This window comes from Dreissena polymorpha, chromosome 9, assembly GCF_020536995.1.
Source record: "Dreissena polymorpha isolate Duluth1 chromosome 9, UMN_Dpol_1.0, whole genome shotgun sequence".
NCBI lineage: Eukaryota > Metazoa > Mollusca > Bivalvia > Myida > Dreissenidae > Dreissena > Dreissena polymorpha.
In genome coordinates this window covers 85,543,064-85,570,934 of record NC_068363.1, presented here as the reverse complement: position 1 = coordinate 85,570,934, position 27,871 = coordinate 85,543,064, and the positions used below count along the sequence as shown (strand labels likewise).

General features: G+C 35.6%; 1 protein-coding gene across 4 annotated transcripts in view; it reads right to left on the bottom strand.

Moving 5' to 3' along the window:
• The window catches only part of LOC127846688 (pregnancy zone protein-like), a 573,673-nt gene that overhangs the window by 70,130 nt on the left and 475,672 nt on the right, over positions 1–27,871 (bottom strand). For 3 of the 4 annotated variants that reach the window (XM_052378170.1, XM_052378172.1, XM_052378171.1), the window contains exons 17-21: positions 21,935–22,135; positions 18,803–18,952; positions 15,522–15,707; positions 4,917–4,974; positions 3,220–3,258 (exon numbers count right to left, since the gene is read on the bottom strand). In XM_052378170.1, coding sequence (XP_052234130.1) covers positions 3,220–3,258; positions 4,917–4,974; positions 15,522–15,707; positions 18,803–18,952; positions 21,935–22,135 — 634 coding nt within the window. The remainder of the gene's footprint in view (positions 1–3,219; positions 3,259–4,916; positions 4,975–15,521; positions 15,708–18,802; positions 18,953–21,934; positions 22,136–27,871) is intronic. The other variant, XM_052378173.1, reaches the window with a different exon arrangement.

Sequence of the window (27,871 nt, the reverse complement as noted above, 5' to 3'; positions counted from 1 at the left end):
AACCTATATAGTCTTAAAAGTGGACAGGGGAGCTCCACAAAACCTATATAGTGTGACTTTATAGTGGACAGGGCAGCACCATAAAACCTATATAGTGTGACTTTTTAATGGACATGGGAGCTCCATAAAACCCATATAGTGTGACTTTAAAGTGGACAGGGGAGCTCCATAAAACCTATATAGTTTGACTTTATGGTGGACAGGGGAGATATGTGTGACTTTATAGTGGACAGGGGAGCTCCATAAATCCTATATAGTGTGACTTTAAAGTGGACAGGGGAGCTCCATAAAACCTATATAGTTTGACTTTATAGTGGACAGGGGAGCTATGTGTGACTTTATAGTGGACAGGGGAGCGCCATAAAACCTATATAGTGTGACTTTATAGTGGACATGGGAGCTCCACAAAACCTATATAGTGTGAATATATAGTTAACATCGGAGCTCCATAAAACCTATATAGTGTGACTTTATAGTGGGCATGGGAGCTCCACAAAACCTTATCGTGTGACTTTATAATGGACAGGGGAGCTCATCAAAACCTATATAGTTTGACTGTATAGTTGGTAGAATAGCTCCAGTGGACAGGGGAGCTCCACAGAACCTATAGTTTTACTTTATAATGGACAGGGGAGCTCCACAAAACCCTATATATTGTGACTTTATAATGGACAGGGGAGCTCCACAAAACCTATATAGTGTGACTTTATAATGGACAGGGGAGCTCCACAAAACCTATATAGTGTGACTTTAAAATAGACAGGAGAGCTCCATTAACTCAATATAGTGTGACTATATAGTGGACAGGGGAGCTCCACAAAACCAATATTTGTGACTTTATAATTGACAGGGAAGCTCCACAAAACCTATATAGTGTGCCGTTATAGTTGACAGGGCAGCTGCTGACCACACTTTTCATTTGATGGTATTGTATTAACAACTTAATGGAAACAGAGGTACTCTGTAATTTATATGCCAAAAGAAGTGCATTACAAACTTTCAAATCTGTTTATTCATATGACAATGCATTCTATTTTATCTAAAAATTACCTAGTCATAACATACCTTTTTTTATTTTATGCAGAACTCTTTTTTTTAAAAGCTCCTATTCCTTATTGGCTTACTTGTTTAGTTTACCTGAGTACAAAATGATGATCACAATGTACATATATGTGATATGCCTTTTGCCTGTTATGCATCCTCAAAATTTATGGTATATGTCTTTATAGAGGGAACATTTATTGTCCAATCTTTATGAAACTTGGTAGGCACATTTGTCCTTATGATATCTTTATAAATATCGAAACTTTAAACACAACATTTTTAATTATGGTTAAAGGTCGAAATAATACTAATAGCATATTCATGGTTTGTTAAGGTTTTATATTAAGTTGTGTGTGATCAAGATCTACTCGAAATTTGAGGGCATTTCTTTTTTATACAGCAAAAAAAGGATTTAGAATTTGCTTCAATTGATGTAAAAACAGCATTATGGTATATAAGGGATTAAGATTTTTAGTTCTTACTCAGCGCGATATTCATCGTAAAACTAGTTTACAGTCTTTGGCATGGAAGTTGACAATATTGTAAGTATATCTTGTATTATGACATTATTGCAAGTATGTATTGGTTTGCCTTCAAATGGATAACTCATTGGACTCCAGTTTTTTTAATGGAAAGCAAAACTGCTTGAATTATCTAAAGTTTGAGCTTTAAGGTGTATATACTGCAGAGACCCTGATATTCTAATCAGAAATATTTTCTCTTGAAGTGCCAACACGTGAAGACGCTTGGTTAAAAAAATAACATCAGTCTAAATTTCTTGGTTTGGGTTTGAGATATAATCAAACATTATTTCATGAAAGATATCATTCTACACATGTCTTCAGGCAAAGCATTCCCTTCCCCCGCTTTTTTCTAAGCATTTTGCATTCCAGCACGGCGCTCATTGAGACATCTCTACGTCCCCGATAACACATGGTCTTGACGGCTTTGTTTCAAAATCCATATCAAATTGTGTATGCCTTCTCCACATTCATTCAACATTTAACAGTGGAAGGAGTTTGAATGTGAGCTTGACAGGTAAATGGTGGGACCAGAGGGGAAGGAGTGTGAATGTGAGCTTGACAGGTTAATGATGGGACCAGTGGGGAAGGAGTGTTAATGTGAGCTTGACAGGTTAATGATGGGACCAGTGGGGAAGGAGTGTTAATGTGAGCTTGACAGGTTAATGATGGGACCAGTGGGGAAGGAGTGTTAATTTGTGCTTGACAGGTTAATGATGGGACCAGTGGGGAAGGAGTGTGAATGTGTGCTTGACAGGTTAATGATGGGACCAGTGGGGAAGGAGTGTGAATGTGAGCTTGACAGGTTAATAATGGGACCAGTGGGGAAGAAGTGTGAATGTGAGCTTGACAGGTAAATGATGGGACCAGACTGGAGGAGTGTGAATGTGAGCTTGACAGGTAAATAATGGGACCATTGGGGAAGGAGTGTGAATGTGAGCTTGACAGGTTAATGATCGGACCAGTGGAGAAGGAGTGTGAATGTGAGCTTGACAGGTTAATAATGGGACCAGCGGGGAAGAGGTGAGAATGCAAGCTTGACAGGTTAATGATGGGACCAGTGGGGAAGGAGTGTGAATGTGAGCTTGACAGGTAAATGATGGGACCAGTGGGGAAGGAGTGTGAATGTGAGCTTGACCAGGATGATGGCACCAGGGGTATGCAGTGGTCTTATGTGTGAAAGACTGTGGGATTCTACTCAGGGCCTGATATCAAGAACATACTTTAGTTGATAATCTGAATCAAATTTTGAATTTGTTTTCTCATTTTTTTAAATGACTTTGATGATCATGCTTAAGTTAGTGATCAAAGAAGTTTTATTTAGTTTTGAGTCTCATTCAACCTTGAGGTTTAGGTGGAATATACGCATATTCTTATATCTGTGATCTGATCAACATTATTAATTCTAAGCTCAGAGTTGAAACTCAAATCTTATCTTATGATTTGAGCTTAAAAATTGAGAATGTTCATGATACTCGGCCCAGAACTTAATTGCAGCAAATGGTAATTAACGGAAGCTGCATGCTGCAATGTAGTAGTGTTGACCAAAAATTATTGTATGCATAGAAAGATGTAGGATAACATTTACTATTATCTTTAAAAGATTATATAACTAAAACTAAACACTAGAAATGCGGACATGCATCTGTTTTACCTGCTAGCTGAAACCTGCCATCAAAAGCCATCTCAGGAGCTGTAAAATAATAAAAGTCTCTCAAAGCAAGAAATCCAGACAGTTATCTGTTTTACCAACTGCAAGAGAATAAAACAAGAGCACCGCATAACGGGTGCCAAAGCTTGGCTGCGGGTGCAGTTTTGAAATGAAAGCTTGTCAGAATTTTTATTTTTTTGTAGAGGTCGCAGTGACCTTGACCTTTGACCGAGTGACCCCAACTCATCAAGGTGCATCTACATATGATGTTTCAAAGTTGTAGGTGGAAGCACTTTGATTTTAGAGCCAATGTAAAGGTTTTAGCATGACGCCGATGGACGGCTGACGACGAGCTGGCTATGACAATCCCTCGGTTTTTCTCTATAAACAGCCGAGCTAATAACATAAAGCTAAAAAGAAAGAATACAATAACTAAAAGCAACAAAACTATGCATCTGTTATACCCCCTAGAGCTGAAACATGCCATCTGAAAGCCACTAAGCTACAAGAGGAAAGAGTGTATATAACAACAAGAGATGTGTTTGTCAGAAACACAATGCCCCCTACTGCACCGCTTTGATTTATTTATTTATTTTTTATCATTTGGCAGATACAGGTAATTATCTCCCTTTAAAGCTTATTATTTTCCTTGGATTAGATTTTTTGACCTTTGACCTTGAAGGATGACCTTGACATTGATCTTTCACCATCTATCAATTCCATAACTGCATGAGAATAAACTCTCTATTGGAGTGTTACAGTGACACTTTATAAAGTAAACCCAAATCCATTTTGCTATCCCTTATTTATACTACACTTATCCATGTTTACAATATCACCTGTTATATGACAAAAGATGAGACAGTTACCTGTTCTTGTCTATATAAGAGCAAGCTGTGTTTGTCATGCAAAAATGGGTCTTAAGACATATCCGAACAGTGTAACTCAAGATATCCCCCTGCATCCGTATGAACTGATCAGGAATCATAATGTCTGCTAATGAATGCACAAAGCCATAGTTTGATGTTATAGTGGGTAGGGAAGCTACTAATCAGGCTGAGCAGATGTGCGACCTGGTCCGGAGCTACCATGGCTGCATATGGAAAAATAACATTTTCCACACAAAGCGTCAACTTTAAAGTTATTGTAGTCAGTTACCCCAAAAGGGGTGTTAACCTGTGCAATTACTTTAATAACTGCCACGTGAACTCAATAAAACGGCAAGTTCTTTGATGACATACTGTAACTATATAAGAAGTCTTTGTGTGCCTTAACTTGCCTTCAGTTGGTCCAAAGGGATGCCTGTACATTGTCATATTTGATGATATTAATTATATTAACAACTATATGAAAACAGAGGCACACTTGAATTTATCTTCAAAAACTGCATTTAAAACATCCAAATCTATTTATTCAGAGGACAACCCTGTCAATTTAAAATAAACGGCTTCTCATTCAATATTTCAGTTCTGATGTAATGAGACATTAGACATGTATATAATTATTTCTATTTAGTATTATTATATTATGTTACATTATATTTCAAACCCAAACCAAACGTTCAAACACATGTTATTTTGCACAAAACACCTTCAAGCATGTCATTTCAAGAAAAAATATTTCAAATTAGAATATCTAAGATTTCATAATAAGTTTGAATTACAATTGAATTTTGATACATTAAATAGTATAATACTTACTCATTTCTACTAGTTTTTTAAACAATGTCAGATCTGTTACCATTATCAAACCAGCCTCCTGAAAAATATTGTAAAATGTTCAGTTGGTAAACAATTATACACTTAAGTAAGCATTTGAACTAACAATTATTAAAATCATTGAGAGTAAATAATATAAAAGCTTTAGTATTACAGTCGATAGTAAAAAGCATTTATTTAGGTTTTTAGCAACTAGAACTTTTTAGCAGTGTTAAAATTAAAACAAGAGGGCCAAGATGGCCCTTGTTTGCTCACCTGAGCAGAGTCGGTTCATTCAATCTTTACCAAACGTCAAACTTGACCTAGATATTGTCCAGACAAACACCCTGGTCATGTTTCATCATTATTGAACCAAAACTCTGGCGTATGGAGTGTTTTTGTTTTTTGTAAGATTTGACCTGGTGACCTATATTTTAAGTTGACCCCCCTTACCAAACATCAAACTTTGCTTACAAACATAAATATTATGACCAAGATTCATAAAATCTGAAACAAAATAGTGACCTCTAGAGTGTTTACAAGGATTTTGTATAATACAATGAAAATTTGGACAATCTAAGGGCAATAATTATGGCATTAGTTATGTGATTTTGCTCATTATCAAACTTGACCGAGATCTTTCAGCAACTTTGGTAAAGAATACTTGAGAAATGTGAATGCTAGAGTGCTTACACACCAAATGTGGACGGTCGGACAGCGGACAAAGACCAATCCTAAAACCTCACCTGAGCAATCAGGTGAGCTAAAAAAGTGTGTTTCACGGATCTAAGACATTTTCCAACTTGGCAGAGAAATCAATAAAACCAATGTATAGATTAAGTTTCACGATGATAAGGCAAAAAATGTGACTTCTATAGTGTTCGATCACAAGGTTTCTCTCTAGCCACATAAGGAAAACTGCCCCCCCCTGGCAGTTATGTTTTTTTACCGATCTGGACCATTTGCGAACTCATCTGAGATATATATGAAAAACCAATCTTTTCACCAAGTTTCATGATGATTGGACAAAAAATGTGACTTCTAGAGTGTTCACAAGCTTTTTTTATTATATAAATATAAGAAAACTGCCCCCCCCCCCGGCAGCCATGTTATTCAACTGACCAGAACCATTTTCGAACTCAACTCTCATATCAAGAATCCAAATGTTCTGACCAAATTTCATGAAAATTGGGCCAAAAATGTGACTTCTAGAGTGTTCACATGTTTTCACTATATCGTCCCCTCCCCGCGAAAATGGCCAATCTCAGTTTTGGCGCAAAATCGGGTTTTGACATTTTCGCAATGGTGAAAACGGCCCGCTGCTCCCTCCAAGAATTCCAAGGCCCTATCCAATCGGCTTACAAAGTTATACCCATGTGCTCATTTGGCGAAGTTCGATTGGGTGGAAAAAAAATTGTGCGAAAATTTCCAAACTAAATGTCAACAAGTAAGCTGCGGATGAAACCAGTAAATTAGTAAATTTGAGTAAGTGTTATCGTTGCTAGATTATTAAATGCACTAGAGTATGATTATAAAGGTTCATTGTTTATTTGTGGTTATATATATCATGTTAATTTAGCATTAAGCACTTATAAACTTAATAAATGAAAATATTGTTTATGAAATTATTATCAGTTTGCCGATTCTCCATATTTTTTAAGGTAAAATCACTACAAAGTTATTACTCTGCGACTTAATGATATTACAAACACCTTATAGAAGACTTTCGTATAAATCTTTTCTCAGTTTTAATCTCGAAACATGCCCTTGTCAGTTTTCATTTTAAGGTTCCCCATTTCCGCACCAGCCCATTACGTCGTTTTATGATGAGCTTGGACATTTTTGCATAACTGCGTAAATTCTTTCACACTGTTATACTTACTTATAACTTACATAATTCTTCTATATCTGTGCTCCAATTAAAATGAAACTTCATTGGAGTGATCAGTATAAAGTCTAGAGGTGTGCATATTGTCATTATTGTGTTGTTAAGATACTTGAAGGCAGAGTTATGCACCTTTATTGGATAGATTTAGGTAAAATGTGTCCGTATAATTTCTTCTAAACTATTCATTGGAGTTTACAAAAATGTTATAGGAATATTGTTATTTTATTACCAATATATAAGGGTATCACTTTTGAATAGTCATTAGAAAGAGTTATTGCACTTTCATATTTTAGTAAAAGAGAGGTATTCATTTGGTCAAATGTCTGTTTAAACGACATAATTATGTTTCTAAATAATTAATTTGCCTACTACTTTTAAATATATAATCGGTTTGATGAATGAATGCCTAGTCAGTGAAACTTTAAAGCATTATTTAAATTTTGATAAAATTGCGATAAAGTATATAAAAACTGCATACTAACTGCCCTATCTTAGGCTTCTGTTTCCTTGTTTTATTTCTAGATCCATGGAAGAGTCAAGTCACCTGATATCCGGAATTCAGCTTTGTGACTTGCCAGATTTAGTCCTTGTGCACATTTTGAAATTGATAGCATTACAAGAACTTCTGTTGAATGTTTCTACAGTGAACAAAAGACTTTACAGTTTGGTAAATGGAACATCGTCACTATGAAAGAACTTTGAATTTGAGTTTCCATTGGAGCTTCATAAGGAAAATTTTCAAAACGTGTTGAAGCATGCTATAGGAATACAACTCTTTCATATTCCCCATACATGCCAGACGTCCCGATCTTGGCGGGACAGTCCTGCTTTTGGGGTGTTTGTCCAGGTGTCCCGATGTAACACTATTTGTCCCAACATTCAAACAAAACGATATACACTCTTTAAGTTCACAATAAAATTCCCTATTCAAGCTCTGTCTGGCTTTAATTACCATCGCTTATCCTTTTATTGCCCCCTATTTACAAACCATATCTACTAGTCGAGTGATCCAGTGTTGTTTTTGACACATTATCAGCGATATATCGGCAAATTATTGATTTTATCGGGCATTCACACCAGGGTATTTGTATGATAAGGGTCGTTAATTGCTAGAGATAGATGCATCGTAGTGCATTAAGCAGATTGCTTTTGTATTTCATGGCCCATATCAAGTCCAAAGATACTATTATTACGTGGTATTCAGTGTATTATATGTCAAACAAATCGAGCACTGACCGATACCAGAGACATAAATTTACTTTCGTTTTTGGCTGATTTTCAGAAAATAATTTATATTGCATCAATCTCAATTTAGTGTTAAGGGATGATTGGTTGAATAAAAACAGTGCTCGATGTGCACACATCCCGTTGAACGTTGCCTTAGTAACAAATGGGTTCATCTGCATAGTGCGTATGTTTGTTTACTTCCAGAAATTGGAGAACGTCTGTGTTCATGCAATTCTAAACACATTTATCATCAATATTAGCCAGAAATTATGAGGTTTTGTAAGTAATTTGCTGATTACTGACTTCAGTAAAGGTGGCATGATTGATCGTTATAGGTGTCCGGCTTTTTGGTCAAATGTCCCAACATTTTTTAATGGACTGTCCCGATTTGGACTCGAAAATTTCTGGCATGTATGTATTCCCTGTACAACTTTCACTGTATCGTAACACGAGTTAGACTACTTATTTACAACGCAACTGAGTAGGGCAAACCTGAATTCCCTAGACATTACTGGTTGTGGAGTATCTACACTTTGTTTCTGAATGTCCAAATTTAGTAGATGAGGATTTGGAAACTATTAGACCATTAACTCAATTGGAGAGACTATACATAGCCTTTACAACAATTGAGCCTGATACTAATGTGAGAGTGTATTCATCTCTTCCAAATCTGAAATTACTTGACGTTTCGGGGATTAAGCTTACAATAGAACATTGTGCATATCTATTGACTGATCATTTGCAATACTTTTACCTCTCACTAGAAAGTGTTGAAGACGAAATTTGGTTATGTGGCTTAATGAGCCAATACAAAGATCTATCTGTGCATATATATAGATCATTATATAGATCATAAACTTAGAAGAAACAAATGAGGGGTAAAATACTTGTTCAAATGTCTCTTCGAGGAACAAAAAGTGACATTAACTCGGAATCTAGAAAATTCACAATAAAAGGAAATGAAACAAGGGCTGTTTGTAAAACATGCATGCCCCCCATATGGGCTGTCCGTTGTAGTGGCAGCCATTGTGTGAATACGATTTTTGTCACTGTAACCTTGACCTTTGACCTAGTGACCTGAAAATCAATAGGGGTCATCTGCGGGTCACGATCAATGTACCTATGAAGTGTCATGATCCTAGGCAAAAGCGTTCTTGAGTTATCATCCGAAAATCATTTTACTATTTCGGGTCACCGTGACCTTGACCTTTGACCTTGTGACCTCAAAATCAATAGGGGTAATCTGCAAGTCATGATCAATCTACCTATGAAGTTTCATGATCCTAGGCGTATGCGTTCTTGAGTTATCATCCGAAAACCATTTTACTATTTCGGGTCACTGTGACCTTGACCTTTGACCTAGTGACCTCAAAATCAATAGGGGTCATCTGCGAGTCATGATCAATCTACCCATAAAGTTTCATGATCCTAGGCGTATGCGTTCTTGAGTTATCATCCGGAAACCATTTTACTATTTTGGGTCACCGTGACCTTGACCTTTGACCTAGTGACCTCAAAATCTATAGGGGTCATCTGCAAGTCATGATCAATCTACCCATGAAGTTTCATGATCCTAGGCGTATGCGTTCTTGAGTTATCATTCAAAAACCATTTTACTATTTCTGGTCACCGTGACCTTGACCTTTGACCTAGTGACCTCAAAATCAATAGGGGTCATCTGCGAGTCATGATCAATGTACCTATGAAGTTTCATGATCCTAGGCCCAAGCGTTCTTGAGTTATCGTCTGACAACCACCTGGTGGACGGACCGACAGACCGACCGACAGACCCACCGACCGACATGAGCAAAGCAATATACCCCCTCTTCTTCGAAGGGGGGCATAATAACTGAAATTAATAAACATGTAGAATCTAAGAATTAATAAGAATCAAGCCATTATGAATATACAGCCACAAAGGTCCCAGTTTTGAAAACGTTTGTACAGCAGCAATACCACAGCAAGCTGTTGCATCACCCCCTCTTCATCAAAACATACAAACCGAATTTACAAATACCAATGAAGGATTAAGTAGTTCAAATAATCAAATAGTCGCCCTGGAAGACAATCTAGACGAGTATGAATATCCTAGTGACTCTGATATTACCTTAGACTACTATGATGACGTTAGAGACCCTGATTGGAAGAACCTGGATCAAGGTCAGAGCTCAGACACAGATTAAAATAACAACATGAATGAACATATTTACCACGTGGAGGTAGTCGAACCTCAAAGATCTGACCCTGAACCCAGTCGAAAGCGGAAAAATGGAAAGACGAAAGAAATCCAAAAGAAGAAAAGAATGTGTGGAGAGAATTATAAAGGTGTTAAGAAAAATAAAGAGGGTGTAAAGGTGTATTGCACAGAACGAGCTGGCAGGTTTCTTTGTCCATCTGGCTGTGGAAAAAAGTGTGAAAAGAGCAACGATACAAACTGTAAGTTAGTGGCAGAAGAAGACAGAGCAACGATATTTGAAAAGTTTTGGAAGCACATGTCTTGGGCAGAGAAAAGATGCTATGTAACATCACATGTTGACAGATGTGAAGTTAAGCAAAGAACAACTTACAGGTCCCGGAGAAAGCAGTCGAAGGAATTATTCGTATATTCATTATTTGAAAAAAGGCGGCGAAGTTGTAAAAGTATGCCAGTCTATGTTTAGTAGCACACTAGGCATGAATATAAAAACAATATATAATTGGTTAAACGAGTCCAAGGAGGACACACGAGATGATAATGAAATTGACGAGAACGAACGCACACCGTTAGAAGATGAGCCCAAAACATCAGCTAGAGTATATCTTACCCAACTGCCTAAAGTCGAATCTCACTATTGTAGATCTAAAACGAAGAAGCAATATTTAGAATCTGTGTTTGAAAGTAAGACTCAATTGTATCGAGAATATCAACCAGGAGTGAAGGAAATAGTCCATACAACAAAACTGGGTTCTTTGAACTTTTTGAAAGTATGAATCTTGCAATGTGGAAGCCTAAAAAAGATCAGTGTGACAAGTGTTTTGAATTTGAAGCCGGAAATCTTGATAGAGAGGAGTACGAGAGTCACACCAAAAAGAAGGACGAAGCTCGACAGTGCAAAGCTGTAGACAAGGAAATTGCCCAAAAAGACGAGAGTGTAAAAGTGCTTACAATGGACTTACAGAGTTTGCTCATCTGTCCTTGTCTAGAAGCCAGTAGTCTTTATTATAAGATGAAACTGTCTTGCCATAATTTCACGATATATGATCTTGCATCAAATGTGGCACAGAACTACTTCTGGCAGAAGGGAGAGGGTGAGTTAAATGTTTTTGCTACACTCATCACTGATTACTTGGAAGGTATAGACACTTAAAAGTTGCCACAGTTATAATATACAGTGACGGGTGTACCTATCAAAACAGGAACTGTACAGTGTCAAATGCACTTCTTCTGTGAGCGGCGAAACATGATATAGTAGTTCACCAGAAATATTTAGAAAGGTGTCACACTCAGATGGAGTGTGACTCGGTACACTCCGTAATAGAAAAAAAGATACGAAATAAACCAATATATGCTCCTCGAATGTATGTCAACAATATCGCACTCGCTAAAACAAAAAATCCAAAGTATAAAGTGAAATTCCTTGATCACAGCTTCTTTAATAACTATGAAGGCCTTAACTTCTACACTTCAATTAGACAAGGACTAGGTGTAGGGTCATCTACTGAAACTGATATAAGAGTGTTATGGTACAACACAAATGGAACAATTGAGTACAAACTGGATCACAGCGACATAGAATTTCTTGAAATACCGGGAGCCAGAGGCAACATAACCAAAAAATTGTCAGTTGAAGATGTGCTAAATAAACTCTACAGAAGTAGTATCCCCATAAAGAAAGGGAAATACCAGCATCTCATGGAACTCAAGTCAGTTATACCGAAAGACTTTCATGGGTTTTATGACAATCTGTCCCATGTTAAATGAACCTACTCTTTGCTGGAATGGAACTGTTTTTGTTCCAGAGCGGTACTGTACTGGTGTACAGCTCAAGTGATCATTAGTATCTTTGTGTTAGGAGATTCACGGAGTATTTTGATAATTGTGCATTCGTGAATGTGTCATTTGAAGGCTTGCTCAATAGTACTTGACTAGTCAAATACAACAAATAGATTTTGAGGTTGTGCTTTAATGACATTTAAGTTTGCATTAAAAGTTTACAATTTATAGTAAATAAAATGGTTCAGAATTATGATTGTATTTCTTGAGAGAAACTTTGATTACTGATATTGCTGTTATCTAACATGTTGTTTGTTTTAACATAACCGGTTAAAAGTTTATTAGTGTTGAATCAAGTGCTCATTATTAGCTTTGCTTTTCTTGACAGAAACATTAGATGTAGTATGTTTTCACATAAGTGTTTAAAGTTGTTTGGATTGAATCCAAGGATTTAAAATGATATTTGTTGTTCTTGAATACTGATATTATTATTGGAAGATGTTCATGTCATAAGACCTAACCGTTGGTTCATATTGAGTATTGATTTTCTTGAAACAACATTACATGTAGTTTGTTTTAACATAATAGTTAAAAGATGTTCATATTGAATCCAGGGGTTCATAATTATAATTGTTGTTCTTGAATACTTAAATTATTCTAAGGACATGTCAGTTTGTTTTTAATATAAACGTTAAACGTTATTCATATTGATTTTAAGTGTTCATCATGAGGTCTGCTTTTACTGAACCTATCCTAATGCTTAGAATGAGCATATTATTCGAATTGTAACAAATTGTTATGACAGAAATAATTTAAACATTTCATAAGCAAGCTTAGCAAATTTATAGATATCGAAGCTATTTAAGATTATAAATAATACAATTATATCACAGTTTCAAATGAGAAAGAATTGAGTTATTTAAAATTAAAACAGCGAAAACACTGTTACTATTAGCATATATTCCCCCTTATTATCAAAGATAGCTTTAATAAAAAAAGTCACTTCTACTATCTGATACTTGTTGTTCAGGAAGGTGTTCTAACTAATTGTTTAAAAAATTGGTAATATTTTAGACACTTTTAATCTGATTTTGGCAACATTTTTTTCAAATCCATTATGCAATATGAGATTTAGATGATAGATCTGCATTAGTTCAATTGAGTGTTTTAACCTAAAAGAAAACAACTCTAGTCTAGTTTGTTTTTATTTTTTATTTGCTTAACACATTTTAACGAACATGTTGTGACTGACCAGCTTGTTAAGTAACAATATCAAAACTAATTGCATTCGGAATGTTGTTATTATTATTCAATATTCTAAAAATATTGTTTAACCGATGAATATTAATTATTTTTTTTAATTTACTTAACAAGCTGTAAGAGTTCAACTTATTCCTGTCAAAATATTCCATTCATAGTCGTAGATGGTTCATCACATGTTTTGATTACGTATCAAAATGTTCTTTTGGAGTTAATTGTTAACAAGTTTTGTTTTGTATTTAAATTCATTATTTTTCTGGTAATAAAGTTAAAAAAATATCACAAATTTACTATGACGTGTAAGAATTATTTATCCCTCTGCACAATCCAATGATACCGAACTATACTGAACTGTTTAGTCTGAAAAATGATGCTTCAGTGACGGAGTGCTTAAGGTCGCTGACTTTAGATCACATACTCCTTACGGACGGCCGGTAGTTCTTCCTATTAGTATAAACATGACGAAATATGCCCGAATATCGCGTGTGTCTTCTCCGACAATGAAAAACTAAAAAAGAAGTGGTCATATTATCAATTAATACATCCGTGCAACGTTAAACCAAACAGAAAATCAAATTAAAGCAGATATTCCATTTATGAGGAATACCTTTGATCAGACTGGTTTAAATTTAACGATTTGGTCACATAAATTGCACAGAATATTACTCAATTATGAAAAACCCGTTCATTGATTTATTCAAAAATGGCGTAACTGGACGAAAAATTGAAAACTTCCATTGGCTTATATTTGGAACTTGGCAGATCAAAAACGCATTTGGTGTAGCTCAAACTCCAGCGATTTTTTTTTCAAAACAAATATGAGAAAATTGCCTAACTCAAGCTTTGACTACAGAAACAGTCAAACGTCACTTTAAACATTATGACACATGTAGGGATATCTACAAAGTCATCATGCAAAGTTTTAGCTTCATTCTGTAATTAAAAAAAAAAATGAAATTTTTCCTTCTCCTGAAAACTTGTAAATTTTGAGGTTGGGAGGGGACGATATACATATAGAGAAAAATGCCCCGCCCACTGGCGGCCATGTTTTTTCACCAATCTGGACCATTTTCGAACTCGTCTGAGATATCAAGAAAACCAATGTTTTGACCAACTTTCATGATGATTGGGCAAAATTTGTGACTTCTAGAGTGTTTACAAGGTTTCTCTATAGCCAAATAAGGAAAACTGCCCCGCCCAGTGGTGGTCATGTTTTTCAACGGACCGGAACCACTTTTGAACCCAACCAACATATCATTAAGACAAACATTTTGACAAAGTTACATGAAGATTGGGCATGAAATGTGACTTCTACTGTGTTTACAAGTTTTTCTTTTTTTTGACCAAGTGACCTAGTTTTTGACCCGACACGACCCAGTTTCGAACCCGACCATGATTTCGTTGGGATAAAGCTTCTGACCAAGTTTCATGAAGATTGGACAATAAATGTGGCCTCTACAGTGTTTACGAACAAATGTGGACGACGGACGGACGGAAGACGGACAAAGACCAGTCAGAAAAGCTCACATGAGCATCAGGTGAGCTAAACACCAGAAATGTGGGGATTGCTACTAATAAAAACTGCATCTTGTATATGTTTACTTCTAGGTGATCAAATCTTTTAAATTCTGATCAAATCACTTGCGAAATGTGTCAACAGCAAATAACTCAAGAACGTGTGGATCATATAAAATGTCTTGGAAGTCTTCAATTTATGGTCATATTAAAAGTTTCAATTTAATAATTAGGAAATGTAGCAGTGGTTTGCTCCACCAACTTAAAAAATCTAAGTCTCCTGTAATGTCTGTCATGGCTAAGTTAAAGGACACATTACATGAAAAACATGGATGCAGTTTGCTTAACAAACTAAATAACTTCCTAACAGTGACTCCTTTATACTTCTTCAATTTTGTTGTTGCTTTTTTATAAAATAAACATGGATATACCTTCTTCAAAACTTTGCCTTTTTATAAATAAACATGAATATGCCATACATTTATTGAATATATATTGGAAACAGCACAACAAAATATAACATTGAAGATTCTAACAAAATCAACACCATCCATAAATTTTGAAGATTGTTATGACAAGCATTAGGTTAGAAATGTGAAATTTAAACACAAATTCCACTTTTCACTACCCAAGTCATATTCAACATTTTAATAGATGGACACAGTTCCATGCGTAACACTTAACTGTTAATAACAGAAATATTCCAAACACCATCATAAATTCTAAACAACAATATAATTCTAACCTCTAAGACTTTTGTAGGATTAACACCATCTGCATGGTCATGCCATCCACACCCGATGATGCATCGCTTTTTGCGCCGTGCCACTGCCTCCAACGGCATGAAACCGCCTCTTATCCAAGGAGGGTTAGGGAACGGGTTTTCCTTTGATCGAGAAAACGGCCTGTACTGCTCCACAGCGTCTTGGAGCTGTGAGAAAAGAACATGACTAGGTCAGTCATGGAAATTGTTGTTTTATTATAATTTATGTCAATATAATATATGGAGGATACAAAGTGTATCAATTGGTTTTGGTAGATAATCTGCTTGAATTCTTGAGTAATCAGAACAGTTTCACAAGAGGCGCAACCATGAAAATATTTGTTTTCTATGATCATGAGTGAAAAAAAGGTTGATCAATCAAATATCAACAAATACACTTTACTTTTCATTTCCTGGGTAGAACTTTATTAGAGATCTGGAGGAAGCTCCCACAATAGGAATCTAAGCAATGACCACCCAGTCCCTAGCCAGACATCATATCCATTACACCTTGGCTACCTTCAAACATGGCCTAGATATCATTGGGAGAAGTGTTCTTACCTAGAACATGGCCTACATATAATTGGGAGAAGTGTTCTTACATAAAACATTACCTAGATATCTGACAAGAAGTGTTCTGACCTAGGACATGGTCTAGATATAATTGTGAGAAGTGTTCTTACAGACAACATGACCTAAATATCATTGGGAAAAGTGTTCTGACCTAAGAAATGGCCTAAAAATCATTGAAAGAAGTGTTCATGCCTAGAACATGGCCTAGATATCATTATGAACAGTGTTCTGACCTAAGACATGGCCTAAATATCATTGAGAGAAGTGTTCATACCTAAAAAATGGCCTAGATATCATTGGGAGAGGTGTTTTTATCTAGATCATGGCCTAGAAAACATTGGGAGAAATTTTCTAACCTTGGATCACGGCCTTGATATCATTGTGAGAATTGGTCTTGCCTAAACCAGGGCCTATATTTCGTTAGGAGAAGTGTTCTTAACTAGAACATGGCCTAGATATCATTGTAAGAAGTGTTCTGACCTGGAAAAAGGCCTAGATATGTTTGAGAGAAGTGTTATTTCCTAGAACATGACCAAGCTATCATTGGGAATAGTGTTCTCACCTAGAACATGGCCAAGCTATCATTTGGAGAAGTGTTCTCACCTAGAACATGGCCAAGATATGATTGGGAGAAGTGTTCTTACCTAGAACATGGCCTATATATAATAAGGAGTAGTGTTCTTTACTAGGAGATGGCATAGATATCATTGGCAGAAGTGCTTTTTCAATATCTAGAATATGACCGGGATATCAATCGGAGAAGTGTTCTTACCTAGGATATGACCTAGATATCATAAGGAGAAGTGTTCTTATCTATAACATGGCCTATATATCATTTGGAGAAGTGTTCTGACCTAGAGCATGGCCTAGATGTCATTGGGAGCAGTGTTCAAACCTAGAACATGGCCTAGATATAATTTGGAGAAGTGTTCTGACCTAGATTAGGCTTAGATATCAAACGGAGAAGTGTTCTTACCTAGAACATGGCCTAGATATCATTTGGAGAAGTGTTCGAGCCTAGATCACAGCCTAGATATCATTGTGATAAGTATTTTTACCTAGAACATGGCCTAGATAGTATTGAGGAAGTTTTCTGACCTAGAACATGACCTAGATATCATTGGGAGAAGTGTCTTACCTTGTACATGGCCTAAATATCATTGGGAGAAGTGTTCTTATCTAGAACATGGCCTAGATATCATTGGGAGAAGTGTTCTGACCTAGAACATGACCAAGATATAATTGGGAGAAGTGTTCTGACCTAGAATCAAGATGATGGGATGATAATATATGCTGGTGTAGAGTACTTACAAGCATTTTCTATTGATTTGATCTCACCTATCCCTTGTTTAGCAGCAAACTTATTTTTTTATCACCACGCTTTTTGAAAAAAAGGTGGGGATATTGTGGTTATCTCCGCCGTCCGTCCGTCTGTCTGTCCGTCCGTCCTGGCCACTATCTCCTCCTACACTAAAAGCACTAGAACCTTGAAACTTACACACATGGTAGCTATGAGCATATGTGCGACCCTGCACTATTTTTTTAGGTTATTTTACATTTACTTCTTTATTTCTACACCGATTCACTTCAAATTGATACTGGACCTCTCTTATGACAATACGGTCAATCTCAACCATGCATGGCCCCATTCCCAACCCTGGGGCGCCCCGCCCACATAGGCCACACCCACCAAAAATTTCCATTTACTATAATTTTTTCATTTCTACACGGATTCACTTCAAATTGATACTGAACTTTTGTTATGACATTAGGGTCAATCTCAACTATGCATGGCCCCAATCCCAACCCTGGGGCGCCCGCCCACATAGGCCACACCCACCAAAAAATTCCATTTACTATAATTTTTTCATTTCTACACGGATTCACTTCAAATTGATACTGAACTTCTCTTATGACATTAGGGTCAATCTCAACTATGCATGGCCCCATAACCAACCCTGGGGCCCCGCCCACATAGACCACACCCACCCAAAATTGCCTTTACTATAATTTCTTCATTTCTACACCGATTCACTTCAAATTGATATTGAACTTCTCTTATGACAATACAGTCAATCTCAACTATGCATGGCCCCATTACCAACCCTGGGGCGCCCCGCCCACATAGACCACACCCACCCAAAATTGCCTTTTAGTATAATTTCTTCATTTCTACACCGATTCACTTCAAATTGATACTGAACCTCTCTTATGACAATACGGTCAATCTCAACTATGCATGGCACAATTACCAACCCTGGGGCCCCGCCCACATAGACCACACCCACCCAAAATTGCCTTTTACTATAATTTCTTCATTTCTACACCAATTCACTTCTAATTGATGATGAACTTCTCTTATGACAATACGGTCAATCTCAGCTATGCATGGCCCCATTACCAACCCTGGGGCACACCTAGGTCAAACATTCGGCGTGGGGATACGCGTAGGCCTCTGCCGCGCCATTTCTAGTTTGGTATTTTTTTAATGTAAATATTTAATTAATAGTTTTAAATAAGTGAGACATCAAAATAAATAAAATAAATTAAGCAAAATTATTAAGCTGGTACAATAATTCTTACACATCTTTATGGACGCAAACATAAAGTTTTAAAATGACTCTACCATTTTTAAGCTTTAACCATTCTTAAAATGCTACTTTGCATATTTAGGTACTGTCAAGACACACCTTTTGTCTGGTGACATCGTTGGATCCCGCTAGTAAGGCCACAGATTTGTCCAAGCCGGCCACATAGACGTACGAGTTTGGCTCAGTATTGAACAGAACAGTAACATCGGCCCCAGGTTTCACAGATTTATCAGCAGTTGTCATGGAAACCTGCAAAAATGGAGGCAACATGATCAACTATGGTAACCTTTAATAAAATAGGTAACTGGCTGTCAACTATGTTAAGCAACTCACTTTTCCTGGGTTAGCAGGCACATATTCATTAAGCTTTTTGGGATCAAAACTCAAATCCTTAGAATTTTAGTCCAGCTCCCTACCAACTGTGCTAGCTGGTTTGGTAACATGAAAAAATATGCCAAGGACTTATTATAGCATTGCCTTTAAACAACAAGGTTTTCCTCATAAAATGCCTTCAAACAGAGAAAAAGAGAAAGCATTTAGATGTTCTCTGGTTATTTGTCTATAGACAGTTCTGATCAAGGGGGAATTTAATAATGTGGAAATATTAATAAAAGTAGTACCTGAGATAACCAGAAATAAGTGATAAATACTGTTCCAGTTCAAAAATTATTACAACAGAACTTAGTGATCATTACTGTTCCATTTCTTAAATTATTACAACAGAACTTGATCAATACTGTTCCATTTCTCAAATTATTACAACAGAACTTAGTGATCAATACTGTTCCATTTCTAAAATTATAACAACAGAACTGAGTGATCAATACTGTTCCATTTCTTAAATTATTACAACAGAACTTGATCAATACTGTTCCATTTCTTAAATTATTACAACAGAACTTAGTGATCAATACTGTTCCATTTCTTAAATTATTACAACAGAACTAGATCAATACTGTTCCATTTCTTAAATTATTACAACAGAACTTAGTGATCAATACTGTTCCATTTCTTAAATTATTACAACAGAACTTGATCAATACTGTTCCATTTCTCAAATTATTACAACAGAACTTAGTGATCAATACTGTTCCATTTCTAAAATTATAACAACAGAACTGAGTGATCATTACTGTTCCATTTCTTAAATTATTACAACAAAAATTAGTGTTCAATACTGTTCCATTTCTAAAATTATTACAACAGAACTCAGTGATCAATACTGTTCCATTTCTAAAATTATTACAACAGAACTTAGTGATCAATACTGTTCCATTTCTAAAATTATTACAACAGAACTTAGTGATCAATACTGTTCCATTTCTAAAATAATTACAACAGAACTTAGTGTTCAAAACTGTTCCATTTCTTAAATTATTACAACAAAACTTAGTGATCAATACTGTTCCATTTCTAAAATTATTACAACAGAACTTAGTGATCAATACTGTTCCATTTCTAAAATTATTACAACAGAACTCAGTGATCAATACTGTTCCATTTCTAAAATTATTACAACAGAACTTAGTGATCAATACTGTTCCATTTCTAAAATTATTACAACAGAACTTAGTGATCATTACTGTTCCATTTCTTAAATTATTACTGTAACAACAGAAATTAGTGTTCAATACTGTTCCATTTCTAAAATTATTACAACAAAACTTAGTGATCATTACTGTTCCATTTCTTAAATTATTACAACAAAAATTAGTGTTCAATACTGTTCCATTTCTAAAATTATTACAACAGAAATTAGTGATCAATACTGTTCCATTTCTAAAATTATTACAACAGAAATTAGTGATCAATACTGTTCCATTTCTTAAATTATTACAACAGAAATGAGTGATCAATACTGTTCCATTTTTAAAATTATAACAACAGAACTGAGTGATCATTACTGTTCCATTTCTAAAATTATTACAACAGAAATTAGTGATCAATACTGTTCCATTTCTTAAATTATTACAACCGAACTTAGTGATCAATACTGTTCCATTTCTAAAATTATTACAACAGAACTTAGTGATCAATGCTGTTCCATTTCTAAAATTATTACAACAGAACTGAGTGATCAATACTGTTCCATTTCTAAAATTATTACAACAGAACTAGATCAATACTGTTCCATTTCTAAAATTATTACAACAGAACTCAGTGATCAATACTGTTCCATTTCTAAAATTATTACAACAGAACTTAGTGATCATTGCTGTTCCATTTCTAAAATTATTACAACAGAACTTAGTGATCAATACTGTTCCATTTCTAAAATTATTACAACAGAACTTGATCAATACTGTTCCATTTCTCAAATTATTACAACAGAACTTAGTGATCATTACTGTTCCATTTCTTAAATTATTACAACAGAACTGAGTGATCAATACTGTTCCATTTCTAAAATTATTACAACAGAACTTGATCAATACTGTTCCATTTCTAAAATTATTACAACAGAACTTGATCAATACTGTTCCATTTCTCAAATTATTACAACAGAACTTAGTGATCATTACTGTTCCATTTCTAAAATTATTACAACAGAACTTAGTGATCATTACTGTTCCATTTCTTAAATTATAACAACAGAACTTAGTGTTCAATACTGTTCCATTTCTTAAATTATTACAACAGAACTTAGTGATCAATGCTGTTCCATTTCTAAAATTATTACAACAGAACTTAGTGTTCAATACTGTTCCATTTCTTAAATTATTACAACAAAAATTAATGATCAATACTGTTCCATTTCTTACATTTTTACAATAGCTTGTTAATTAGTAAGTGCATTTACACATGGGGAATACTGTATATTCAAATTAAGAAAATTACCACAAAAATATTTCAAATATTAATGAAAAAGATTTGTGAAATAATCATTAAAGGTTTCCTATGTGAGATATGTTATGGGAGTCTTATTCCAGAAAATATAATTCCTACTCTATTAACTTAAGGATGCACAAAATTGTATCTAAATCACCCAAAATTAACAAGATCAATAATAGACTTCATATATAATATTTTTGGAGATGTGACATTATTTGTGTGATTCCGCCTTGTTTTTCTTATTCTACTTCTGTCTTATGACCAGTGAAAAATCCCTCTCTGTCTATCTCCACAAGTCACATTAAAATGCCAACCTTCATCACCCCGCAATCTGAAAATAATAACTGATTTGCATTGATAAATATTGATGTATTTTCTTATTTATTTTCATGTACCAACCTGGTGATTAGAACTCCATGGAATCTCAACAACTATGGATGCGACCAGCATTTCAGTGTATTGTATTTCATCCACCATGTAGGGCATGGTTTTGTAGGCCAGAACCAAGGAGGCAGGTGCATGTTGACTCGAGACGTTGAAGCAATGGCCATTGGTGTTCGTGTAGGGCTTGATCTCTTCTGAGTAGTAGTTGTTTACAACCTGTTGTAACGAGAAACGATTGGCAAGAAATCGGATTCAGTAAACATCATTCTGGGAAAACAGAGCTTAATGCATGTGCGTAAAGTGTCGTCCCAGATACATCACTTTCCATCTACGATGCATTTCCATCAAATAGAGTCTCTGACCTCTATAAAATGCAAAAAACTTTTAAAGCAGAAAAGGTTGTCCCTGATTAGCCTGTATAGACTGCATTAGTCCCAGATTTCCTAGAAAATTAGTGTTGATATTACCTAGGATGTAAACCATTTAAAAACAAGAAACCGCCAGAGACGGGTGATGCTCCCCAAAGTTTTTTTTGTGTCATAATATTGCACTATATATTCAGATAAAAGGAAACGTCTTGAGGGGCATAATTTTGGAAAAAATAATACTATTGATGGTTTAGCAACTTAAAAATTTCAAAAGGGCCATAACTCTCTAAATAAATCATCTAACTAGAACCAACAAATAACATGCGCATCTCCTCACGGTAGTGAAGCTTCCCATAGTTTCATTGAATTTCGGTCGTTAGTTGCTGAGAAATAGCCCGGACAAGAATTGCACTATATGTACAGTTAATGGAAAATTTCAAAGAGCCATAACTCTGTCAAAAATCATCCGACCAAAACCGGCTGATAATATGCACATCTCCTTTTGGTAGTGAAGCTTCCCATAAAGTTTAATTGAATTCCGGTCATTAGTTGCTGAGAAATAGCCCGGACAAGAATTGCACTATAAGTACAGTTAATGGAAAATTTCAAAGGGTCATTACTCTGTGAAAAATCATCTGACTAGAACCCACTGATAATATGCACATGTCCTCTTGATAGTGAAGCTTCCCATAAAGTTTCATTGAATTCCGGTCATTAGTTGCTGAGAAATAGCCCGGACAAGAATTGCACTATATGTACAGTTAATGGAAAATTTCAAAGGGCAATAACTCTGTAAAAAATCATCCGACCAGAACCGGCTGATAATATGCACATCTCCTCTTGGTAGTAAGGGTATCACGTTTAAACGGTCGTGTTTCGTGTTTTGCTGCAAAAACCTTTACAAAAACTGTAAACGTTTAAACGACAGTCAATATCAATATAAATCAGTTTAGTTCTTTACGTTACGACGTTGCAAAACTTGTTAACAGCTGCTGAAAAAAACTCGTATTAAAAACTATTCGTATCATGTGCACCACATGCCCCTTATTCACAATACCGTAAACATAACAATACACCATGTACGGACTAGACGTCTTGAATATTTAACGTGCGTCATCACGAAATTCCCGCCTTTTGTTGCATGAGCATGACCCGAATCATCTTGACCATTCGATGCACGTCGGCACGAAGTGCATGAGGAAATTTTTCCCACGTTTCTTCATCGGCATTCATTTCAAGAGATATGGCGAACAATCTCCGTATAGGAATATTTTGACATAAGTTGAAGTATGCATCTTTTGATGTACATCGTGTTAAGTAAAACATTGACAATTTAAAAACCGGTTTACTCTTATTTAAGTAATGTTGGTTCGATATTTATTCGTCTTTGTTTTAAAATATTACGGCATGTAAGTAGACAAAGTGTGACCCAATGGTTCGACAACGATGAGAACAGTTGGTTTTAATATGACGTCATTGCGCGAATGGGATATGCACTAAATATAACTTCCGGAAATAATGGCTACTTTCAGTTTGGAGATGCGATGGCACTGATGCTTTTAAAACGGACATAGGGATACCGTTTAAATGGTAACGTTTCGTTTATTTAATTTCGTTTGAAGCTTCCCATAAAGTTTCATTGAATTCAGGTCATTAATTGCTGAGAAATAGCCCGGACAAAAATTGTGCACGGATACGGATGGACACACGCACGGACCGACGAAGCGGCGACTATATGCTCCTCCCAAAAATTTTGGGGGAGCATAAAAATATAGGAGGAATCAACCTTTTTCTATATGTAAATAGCAGAAGAAGCTATTTTGTTTACATTCAGATATTATGCTTTTGGCTGTGGGTTGACAAAGCGTGTGTGTATTTATGAGATCCTTATGCGGCTGAGGCTGCATTATGTGTGGACCCAGAATGTGGCCCAGCACTTTTCACTAATCAACTTACCAGACTCACTGAAGTTGGGACAAACTTTAAGTTAAAGCTGCAATTTCCAGCTATTTAGTTGTCATTGAAAGATATGCAAGTCTGCTGTGGTCTTGTGTCGTGGGGGAAAGCCAGAATACATGAAAGGAAATCCAAGCTGTCTAGTATGGTGATCACCAACCAAGTTCACAGGCTTCCAATAAAGGGTATTAAACCCAGGTCACATAGGTGTGAAGCGTGTTTACTAACAAATGCCCTATACGGACATCCAATTGTGTACAATTTTTTTGTATTATAATAAGGAACAAGAAAATAAACTTGTTGAAAAATATGAGCGTTTAAGGTTTGTGTTACAGTTATCAAATATGAAAGACAAGATTAAAACAAGACAGGCCATGATGGCCCTGAATCGCTCACCTGACTAACCAAATACAATCCCAACCCAGATTTCATCAAGATAAACATTCTGACCAAATTTCATAAAGATTGGATGAAAACTGTGACCTCTATTGTCTGCACAAGGTTTTTAAAATTTGACCTATTGACCTAGTTTTTGACCCTAGGCGACTCAAATACAATCCCAACCCAGATTTTATCAAGATAAACATTCTGATCAAATTTTATAAAGATTGGATGAAAACTGTGACTTCTATTGCCTACACAAGGTTTTTCTATTATTTGACCTATTGAACTAGTTTTTGACCCCAGATGACCCAAATACTATCCCAACCCAGATTTCTTCAAGACAAACATTCTGACCAAATTTCATGAAGATTGGATGAAAACTGTGACCTCTATTGTCTACACAAGGTTTTTCTATTATTTGACCTAGTGACCTAGTTTTAGACCCAAGATGACCCAAATACAATCCCAACCCAGTTTTCATCAAGATAAACATTCTGACAAAATTTCATAAAGATTGGATGAAAACTGCGACCTCTATTGTCTATACAAGGTTTTTCTATTATTTGACCTAGTGACCTAGTTTTTTACCTAGTGACCTAGTTTTTGACCCAGATGACCCAAATACAATCCCAACCCAGTTTTTATCAAGATAACATTTTGATCAAATTTCATAAAGATTGGATGAAAACTGTGACCTCTACTGTGTCAAACAAATTGTTGATGGTTTTAACTATTATTTGAACTAGACACCTAGTTTTTGACCTCAGATGAACCAAATACAATCCCAACCCAGATTTTATCAATATAAACAATCTGACCAAATTTCATAAAGATTGGATGAAAACTGCGACCTCTATTGTCTACACAAGGTTTTTCTATTGTTTGACCAAGTTTTTGACCTAGTTTTTGACCCCAGATGACCCAAATACAATCCAAACCCAGATTTCATCAAGATAAACATTCTGACCAAATTTCATGAATGTTTGGATGAAAACTGTGACCTCTATTGTCTACACAAGGTTTTTCTAATATTTGACTTATTGACCTAGTTTTTGACCCGAGGTGACCCAAATACAATCCCAACCCAGATATCATCAAGATAAACATTCTGATCAAATTTTATAAAGATTGGATAAAAACTGTGACCTCTATTGCCTACACAAGGTTTTTCTATAATTTGACCTAGTGACCTAGTTTTTGATCCCAGATGACCCAAATACAATCCCAACCCAGATTTCTTCAAGACAAACATTCTGACCAAATTTCATGAAGATTGGATGAAAACTGTGACCTCTATTGTCTACACAAGGTTTTTCTATTATTTGACCTAGTGACCTAGTTTTTGACCCAAGATGACCCAAATACAATCCCAACCCAGATTTCATCAAGATAAACATTCTGACCAAATTTCATAAAGATTGAATGAAAACTGCGACCTCTATTGTCTTGACAAGGTTTTTCTATTATTGACCTAGAGACCTAGTTTTTTACCTAGTGACCTAGTTTTTGACCCCAGATGACCCAATTACAATCCCTACCCAGTTTTTATCAAGATAAACATTCTGACCTAATTTCATAAAGATTGGATGAAAACTGTGATCTCTACTGTCTACACAATCAAATTGTTGATGGTTTTTTTATTATTTGACCTTGTGACCTAATTTTTGACCTCAGATGACCCTAATACATTCCCAACCCAGATTTCATCAAGATAAACAATCTGACCAAATATCATAAAGATTGGATGAAAACTGCGACCTCTCTCGTCTACTCAAGGTTTTTCTATTATTTGACCTAGTTTTTGACCTAGTGACCTAGTTTTTGACCCCAGATGACCCAAATACAATCCACACCCAGATTTCATCAAGATAAACATTCTGACCAAATTACATAAAGATTGGATGAAAACTGCGACATCTAGTCTCTACACAAAGTTTTTTTATTATTTGACCTAGTGACCTAGTTTTTGACCTAAGATGACCCAAATATAAGACCAACCCAGTTTTTATCAAGATAAACATTCTGACCAGATTTGATAAAGATTGGATGAAAACTGCGACCTCTTTAGTCTACACAAGGTTTTTCAATTATTTGACCTAGTTTTTGACCTAGTGACCTAGTTCTTTACCCCAGATGACCCAAATACGATCCCAACCCAGGTTTCATCAAGATAAACATTCTGACCAAATTTCATAAAGATTGGATGAAAACTGTGACCTCTACTGTCTACACAAGCAAATTGTTGAAGAACGCACATACACGCACACACATAGACATCACACGGTCACATAAGCTCACCATGTCACTTTGTGACAGGTGAGCTAATTCGGTGACAGGTGAGCTAACAATTTTGGAAATAAAGCAAACGCCAAAATTTTTTTATATTCTCAAGATAATATTCTGACTATTTTTTTATCAAGATTGAGTCATAAATAATGCTCAAGAGAGGAAACAAGGTCTAAACTGTTACCAGATGACCGAGTTTATGGACACATGTAACCCAGATTTAAACTCTGCCTAGCTTTTATGAAGATAAACATCACCAAATTTCATCAAGACAAACTCATAAATGTGGTCTCTAGAGTGGTAAAATGGTTTTGCTAACATTTGACCTGGTGACCTAGTATTTTAATGCCTGAAACCCAGATTTTAACTCCTAGATATGGTAAAAATAAACTTTTCGAAAACATTTCATCAAGATTAAAAAAACAAGAAACCGTCAGAGACGGGTGATGATCCCCAAAGTTTTTTTTGTCACAATATTGCACTATATATTCAGATAAAAGGAAATGTCTTGAGGGGCATAACAAAATAATACAATGGATGGTTTAGCAACTTAAAAATTTCAAAGGGCCATAACTCTCTAAATAAATCATCTAACCTAGAACCCACAAATAACATGCGCATCTCCTCAATGTTAAGCTTCCCATAAAGCTTCATTGAATTCCAGTCAGTAGTTGGGGAGAAATAGCCCGTACAAGAATTGCACTATATGTACAGTTTATAAAAAATTTCAAAGGGCCATAACTCTGTGAAAAATCATCCGACCATAACCGGCTGATAATATGCACATCTCCTGTTGGTAGTGAAGCTTCCCATAAAGTTTCATTGAATTCCAGTAATAAGTTGCTGAGAAATAGCTCGGACAAGAATTGCACTATATGTACAATGGAAAATTTCAAAGGGCCATAACTCTGTTAAAAATCATCCGACGAGAACCGGCTGATAATATGCACATCTCCTC